The sequence below is a fragment of the Cricetulus griseus genome, assembly GCF_003668045.3.
Source record: "Cricetulus griseus strain 17A/GY chromosome 1 unlocalized genomic scaffold, alternate assembly CriGri-PICRH-1.0 chr1_1, whole genome shotgun sequence".
In the NCBI taxonomy this organism is placed as follows: domain Eukaryota; kingdom Metazoa; phylum Chordata; class Mammalia; order Rodentia; family Cricetidae; genus Cricetulus; species Cricetulus griseus.
Window position 1 is genome coordinate 104,396,796 of NW_023276807.1, and position 7,401 is coordinate 104,404,196.

At 57.1% G+C, this 7,401-nt stretch overlaps 1 protein-coding gene across 1 annotated transcript; it reads left to right on the forward strand.

The window, feature by feature from the left end:
• Positions 1 to 3,960: 3,960 nt before the first annotated feature.
• LOC113832275 (homeobox protein HMX1) lies at positions 3,961 to 7,185 on the forward strand. The gene is made up of 2 exons (XM_027387123.2): positions 3,961 to 4,333; positions 6,575 to 7,185. The coding sequence occupies exons 1-2, from the start codon at positions 3,961 to 3,963 to the stop codon at positions 7,183 to 7,185; spliced, it is 984 nt and encodes a 327-aa protein (XP_027242924.1).
• Positions 7,186 to 7,401: the final 216 nt, after the last annotated feature.

Sequence of the window (7,401 nt, forward strand, 5' to 3'; positions counted from 1 at the left end):
GAGTGATTTGGTGAATGTCTGTGCACTTTGGCCAGGCTTGGGAAACAAGCTACCTGGCCACAGTAATGGAACTTTGGCATGGGAATGGCCATAGTGGGTAAAAAATGAAATAGCAGGACAGGGTACAGCTCCTTAGGCTCTGCATATGACTCCTTATCACTCCCAACTCCATGAAAGAAATGAAAGGACTGGGTGCGTGGCTTGATGTGCCAGGCATACACGACATCCTGGAAAATGGGACTGGAAAACAAAACGAAACCCCACATTGTTGGGTTGGTTGTTTAGATATGTGGCAGTCAGCCCTCTTTACCTACAGATCTCCCATCCTCAGATCCAACCAACCAAAAGCCAAAAATATGTTTAAAGGGATTTTATTCCCAGAATGACAAAAATGGCAATCTGAAGGAAAACTTGCATCTGTCCTGTGTCAGGTACAGGGCCTTTTATCATGATCCCCAAATGCTACCGAATAGAGGTTCCATAGTACCCACATCTCACTAGGTCTATCAGCCATCTAGAGACATTTGAAGCACACAGGAGGTGTGGGTGCCTATGCTAGTGTGTTTTTATTTAGGAAGTAACCAGAGATGGTGGTGCAGGCTGGCAATGGCAGCACTGGGGGTAGGGAGATGGAGGGAGGAGCATTACCTAGAACTCAAGGCCTGTGTGAGCTAATTGGACACCTGCAGATTTTGACATCTGAAGGGGTCCTGGATTCAAGCTGCCCGGTGATTGGCTTTGAAAATAAGAAACTGAGAAAGTGTACATGGAGTGTTGGTTTTTGTCAATCAAAACCTAAGAGCAGACATCTGTGTTGTGTAGGGGGTGGTGTGAGAAGAAATAAGGTTGGGTAAGGGGTGAAGGAAACAAAAATAAGGCAAAAATTTAAATTTAAAATGAGAATTTTGTAAACTTTTTCCAAATGACAAAATTTACTGAAGGGAAATGGGCAGTGGCCCTGCAGCCGGCTACTCTCACAGATCCAGTTGCTCAGATTTAGGTGAACAGCTTCTGGGCCAGGCTGACTGGAAGGTTTCCTGACAGGTCCCAGCACACAGGAGAGGTGAGATGGGGGCGGGGCACAGGGACAAAGTGGACAGAGAAGCCACAGCCTGGGCAAACTGCTCTCTCTCTCTCTCTCTCTCTCTCTCTCTCTCTCTCTCTCTCTCTCTCTGTGTGTGTGTGTGTGTGTGTGTGTGTGTGTGTGTGTGTGTATACATGAATGGGTGTATACACCCATTCATGTATATGGGTGTATATAGGGCTGGGGAGGAGACAGTCCTCCAGCCCTAGAATTCTGCAGGGAATGTAAAGGAAACCAGGGATATTGGGTGCTGATCAGGATCATGCTTGGCAGCTTCACTTCCTTGGCCAAACTGGCCTTAAATTGGGACAAACTTGCCTTTATGGCCTAGATGCTGGGTGGCATCAGAGCGGACCTTGGGAGGCAAGGAGTCAAGCATTACCTCTCTGCTCTCCTCCCTGTAGGCTGAGCTTGTGGGCCCCTGGACCTGGGCGAGCACCCATTGGGCCAGCTTGGGCGTTCCTGACACATACACTCTGGTTCCTGACACATACACACCCTGTTGCTGGGTGGCAACCACTAGCCCTTTTGCAGTCAGCAGGATCCAGGCTCCAGCTGCTGTCATTCTCTCATTCTCGGCAGTGCTTCCCAAGTCCATTTCAGGAGAGGTAGGTGCCCTTTCCCCACTCCTAACCACACCCCTCACTGGTCTGGAGTTTAGGAACCCATCTCAAGTGCATCCCCAGAGGGAGTGGTGGGTCAGCAGCATTGTGCTCTGTTAGCATGCAGGTATCAAGCAAGGCAGGTTTCCACTCAAAGGCCACGAAGCTACTGCAGCACTTTTCCATGGTTTACCAGCAAGGCGCCAGGCGGAGCGAGGGCCACACAGCCCTAGAGCAGAGGGAATTACAACCCAGACTCCGAAGAAGCCTGGCCTGGCTCCCCCACCCAGACAGTGCGCAGAGAAATGAAAGCCACAACCCACTCAACAGGCTTGCGGTTTTACAGGGCGGAAGGTACTGCTCACAGGGGAGCCTGAAACTTTCATACTTTGGGTGGTTCTTCCCACAGCCACTCTGGTCCCACTCTCTTCATCCGTTAAAAACAACTCCCATTGGTCCAGGTTTATGCCTGACTCCTACAAACGAATTTGGGTGCTAATTTCTCTCTCCTTCCCTCTACCCAGGTCCTGAGTCTTTCTGAGCCTAGACACCAAAAAAGTCGCGTTCGCTCGCACAACGGAGTAGATTCTTCTCAGAGACACCTAACTTTGGACCAGAGCCCTCTTCTATGAGATATGGCTGCTTGCCACAGATCCTTCTTGCCTTGCAGAATATGGGACCGAAATCGAGTTCTAGCCCACCTCCCACCCAGGTTTCCAGCCAGAAATCCTTCTCAGCAGCTACCAAGAAGACACACCCAGGCCGGTAGGGTGCAGGCCCCAATGTTTCCACAGCCTGGTTGCTCACCCTGCCTCCCATTCAAGGCAAGCTCTGGACTCCAAGCCTCGAGAGCCACTTACCATGGGAGGGGAGGGACTCTCTTATCAGTTTCCCCCTTTCGAAAATAGCGCTCGTTTTGAAGATTGAGTAAAGCAGGCGGAAACGTGGGCGCCTGCAATCTCCTTCCTGGAATGTGGAACACGCTTTATTAGGCACTGGCTGTGGAGCCGCACTGAACTGCTGGATGCGCCATTCCGTGATAACCCGTGTCCAGTGAAGCGCTCCCCTTAGTGACTCGGCTGTCCCCTGCTCGCGTGGAAAGTGGGTCACAGCTCCGCCGGCCTCAGCGAAGTCTGGATTACCCTTTACGGCCTTTCTCCTGAAGTGGGAAAAGACAACTGACGCTGGGCAGGGCAAGAAACAGAGACAGGAGGAGGGACTGCCCCGCACGACCTTCAGACCCTCACAGTGGCTGGCCTGAAGTTCTCACCGGCCTGAAAAAGATCGAGCCAGGAATGGAGGAGCCAGCGCGGAGGTAACAGGCTCTCAGCCAGCCTGTTACCAGGAGGCAAGAGCTGGGCCCTTCGGGTTTGGGTCTCTTTACACATAGAGACTGAACCTTGGAAACGAACATTCCATCGCACCGCGATGGCACGGAAAGCATATTTCGTTATGCATCAGTGTTAAAATATGTCGCATTTCTACAACCTTGCTTTGGGAGTTCCCTTTTTTAATTACACGCACCGGGCTTTTTAAAAAGTGAGATTGCGATCCAACCGGCTGCAGTTCTTACACGCGTTGTGAATACACAGTCACACGGACTCACGCACAAACCGTGCGTTCTGCGGGTTCCGACACGCTCTCAGCGAGCGGGTGAGTACTGGCTCTCCTCCTGGCTCTCCTCCGACACGATTGGCCAACCTGGTCCTCTCAGCGACCCTGTAGCCAATGGTCGGCCTCTCAGCCAAGGACCCGCCCTTCTCCCCCCTCCCCGGCGCGGGTGCGGGTGGGGGGGCCGCCGGAATGCATCACGCAGGGTCGTCCCCGCGCGACCACCGGGCCGCCTGCCCTGGGCCGCGCTGCCGCCTGCGTGCAGGGCCCGTCTCCGGCTGTGGCTTCTCTCTGGGACCCGGCGGGTCCTTGGGTCTGAGCCAGCGAAGTCCGCGCCGCCCCGCCCCCTGCCCCGCCCCCCTCCCCGCCCCCCGTGAGGCCGGCTGGGGCGGCGACCTGAACCGCTACGAGAAAGGCAAGCGAGGCAGCTGCGGGAACGCTGTCCGCACGCACCCGCTCCAACCCAGCCTATCGCGGCACAGAAGCCGACGCCCGCCTCGTGGAGCCCGACGCCCGCGATCGTGGCAGCGGCTCTCCAGGGCCCGCCCGCGCGTGCGCTGGGCAGCCGCTCGCCACGATCCCGGCGAGGTCGGGAAGCGGCTGCGCCCCAGGGCACCTGGGACCCCCAGGATCCCACCATTGCCCGACCGGCCCGTGGCCGCGATGCCGGATGAGCTGACCGAACCCGGGCGCGCCACGCCAGCCCGCGCCTCCTCCTTCCTCATCGAGAACCTGCTGGCAGCCGAGGCCAAGGGCGCGGGGCGCTCAGCCCAGGGCGATGGCGTCCGCGAGGAGGAGGAAGACGACGATGACCCGGAGGATGAGGATCCAGAGCAGGCGCGGCGGCGACGGCTACAGAGGCGGCGACAGCTACGCTCGAGCAGCGGGCTGGGCGGGGAGGCAAGGGCTCGGGCGCTGGGCCTAGGGCCCCGGCCACCTCCCGGGCCCGGGCCGCCCTTTGCGCTTGGCTGCGGAGGCACAACGCGGTGGTACCCACGGGCCCACGGTGGCTACGGAGGTGGTCTGAGTCCTGACAGTAAGTGAGGGTGCGGAAAGGAATGGGCAATGCGCAGGGCCCTGATTCCTCCCTGCGCATTCTTTTGGTGACTTCGGATTTGGTGAGCCTGTAATCTTCTGTGTACTGGGGTCTGGGTAGTATGAGACCCCCTTGGAAAGCCATCTTGGGCAGTTTTTGGAGACCAAGGATGGCGGTCCATGCGTGGAGGTACTAAGGTGCGGGTTAAGGCCGGAAAACGCGAAATTGCAGACAGGAGAGAGGTTAGTGAAACAGGCCGCGGGAAGACAAGAGAGTTAAAGGGGGTATATTGAGAGACAGGGTGAAGATGAAAGGGAAATGATGGGAGAGGAAGGAAGCAGAGGAGGGGAAGACCTTGGGGTCAAGCACTAAAATAAATAAAAGGGGGACTGAGCAGAGATTTCATAGTTATGGGGGCTGGTTGGGAGGCCTTCTTCTATAGCAACTGTGACCCCCTAAGTATCTTGTGCTCTACTGGCTGCAGTAAGAGTACAGGCTGAGCCAGGGCCTCCCTTTGGGTCTTCCCAGGCACCAGGGCTGAGACTGGTGGGAGTCCACTCTGAAGGGTCCATTCCACCCCTCTTCAATTCTTGCCCCTCCCCCATCCCCACCCCCGCCTTGGCCTTTGTTTCCTGTAGAGGGCTCAGAGAATAGGGGTGGGGGCTTCTCAGTACCAGAAACCACTTACCCCTCTGGCATGGACATCCTGACTCTGCCTCTGTCTTTCTCCAGAGGGTCCTTACCTCTCTTAGGGCCTGCCCTTTAGAGAACAACCTTCAAGAAGACAGGAAAGATATTTCAACCTCCCCCACCCCAGCCCCTCTTTGCCAGCCTGCCTCTAAACATACGGACTTCTACATGGCTAAAGACTTTGCCCATTGAAGCTCTGGGAGCCATTTGTGTAGGTCCGGGAGCTTTGGGGTAGTAAGTGGACTGGGGCCACTCTTAAATACTACCACCTTCCTGGCATGGAGCAGAAGGACAGGTCTCCCAGCCCAGGTCTGGGATGCCTGCCTTCTTTACAGAAACTTATAAATAGGGCCCTGTAATTTTCTGAAATCCAATGATGAGACTCTTGCAAGATGCATTTTAATCCCCCCTCTAGTTAGGCCATCCTCACCTGCAGCCAAGTGTCCCCAAAGGTGGCTCCTCCTTATTTCGTACCATGCGGGTTTGCATTCCCTATTCCTATCAGGACAGGTGAGTCAGATTAGCACTTCGGGCATTATGTGGATCTCTGTGAGTATAGGGACTCAGGGTATCTTGTGTGGATGCAGTAAGTCCCTAGGTCTGGCTGCATACATACCATCCTGCTATGTGACTTAGTAGTGGGCACTGAGAGAGCACTGAACATGGAGGCTGAGCAGGGGCACAAGTGGGATCAGCATGCTTCTTCCAAGGACACCAGGCAGTTTAGCCATACACACAAGCCCACCATGCTGAGGTATAACCTGGGCCCAAACCCTCCTTGACTTATAAGTCAGAAGGACAGGCTCCATGGGCCCGGAAGTCTAGAGGAGCACCAGGGGCCCCATGAACTTCTAAAACCTGGTGACTCCCTTGCCAGCAATGAGCTTGGTACTTGGGCCATGAGTCCAGAGATTCTCTGGGAAAGGAGCCCCCAAACAAGTGTGGGAGATGCTTGGGGCAGGGTAGGATATTGTGGGCCCCAGAATAGCCTTCCTCTGTGCTCTCCTGGAGTGAGTTTGCTGCTGCGGAGGGCCTGCCTCTGAGAATGTCTGGGTCAGGGTTGTGCCACTGTCACTCCAGTGGAGTTTTTGGGGATGTGTTTCTCCTAAGTGTCGTTTCCCTGGTGTCTGTCTTCCCCCTTCCCACCGTGAGTGATGGGGAAGCCTTGGCCCCTAGCTGCCAGGTTGTGTGTCAGTCTCTGTGTGTACATAACTCAGAAGGACCTCGGTTCTTTTGTCCTTCGTGCGATTGTGGGAGGCCTGGGGTACAGCTGAACCAGGAGCAATCGCAAAGGTCAGCTTGCCTTTTGAGTTAGCCTTTTTCTTTCTTTCTCTCTCTGGCCTCCTCTGGGTGTATGCTGCCACGTATTTGCCCTGGTCTTGGGCTTCACCTTATGCCTCTACCACTCCCCCAACCCCCAGTGTTAGATGCCCCTACCCCAGCCTGTGGCCTTGTGGCTGTGGAGGATTTGAAGGTGGGAGGAATCCTGTCTCAGTGACTCCTTCTAGGCATCCCTTAGAACCTACCACTATGCCCATTTCTCCCCTGCAGCAAGCGACCGGGACTCTCCAGAGACCGGCGAGGAGAGCTCTTGGCCGCGGTGCCCCGGGCCGGGAGCCTTGCCGCGGGAGGAGACGACACAGGGCCCAGCGGCTGGAGGGGAGGAGGCGGCAGAGCTTGCCGAGGCCCCGGCGGCAGCTGCGGCTGCGGCTGGGGAGGCGCGCGGCGGCCGCAAGAAGAAGACGCGCACGGTCTTCTCGCGCAGCCAGGTCTTCCAGCTCGAGTCCACTTTCGACCTGAAGCGATACCTGAGCAGCGCGGAACGCGCAGGCCTCGCCGCCTCGCTGCAGCTCACTGAGACGCAGGTCAAGATCTGGTTCCAGAACCGTCGCAACAAGTGGAAGCGGCAGCTGGCGGCGGAGCTGGAAGCGGCGAGTTTGTCCCCGCCGAGCGCACAGCGTCTGGTCCGCGTGCCGGTGCTCTATCACGAGAGTCCCCCGGCCGCAGCGGGACCCGCGCTGCCCTTCCCGCTGGCCGCGCCAGCACCCGCGCCGCCGCCACCGCTGCTTGGTTTCTCCGGCGCGCTGGCTTACCCGCTGGCCGCCTTCCCCGCCGCCGCCTCGGTGCCCTTCCTGCGCGCGCAGATGCCGGGGCTGGTGTGAGCCCGCACCCTCAATGCAGGCGCGCCTCGCAGACCCTCGGACTGCGGTCTCTGTGGGCAGCGGCTCCAGAGTGTACCGGACGGCGGCAGCGAGGACTCGCAGATAGCTGCAGGGCTGGAGCCCGGCTCGAAGGAAAGCGGCAATGACGATGCAACCGCTCTCACCTGCACCAAGTGCTGAGAAGTTACGGGCTCCTCGGCAGCAAATGGACACCTG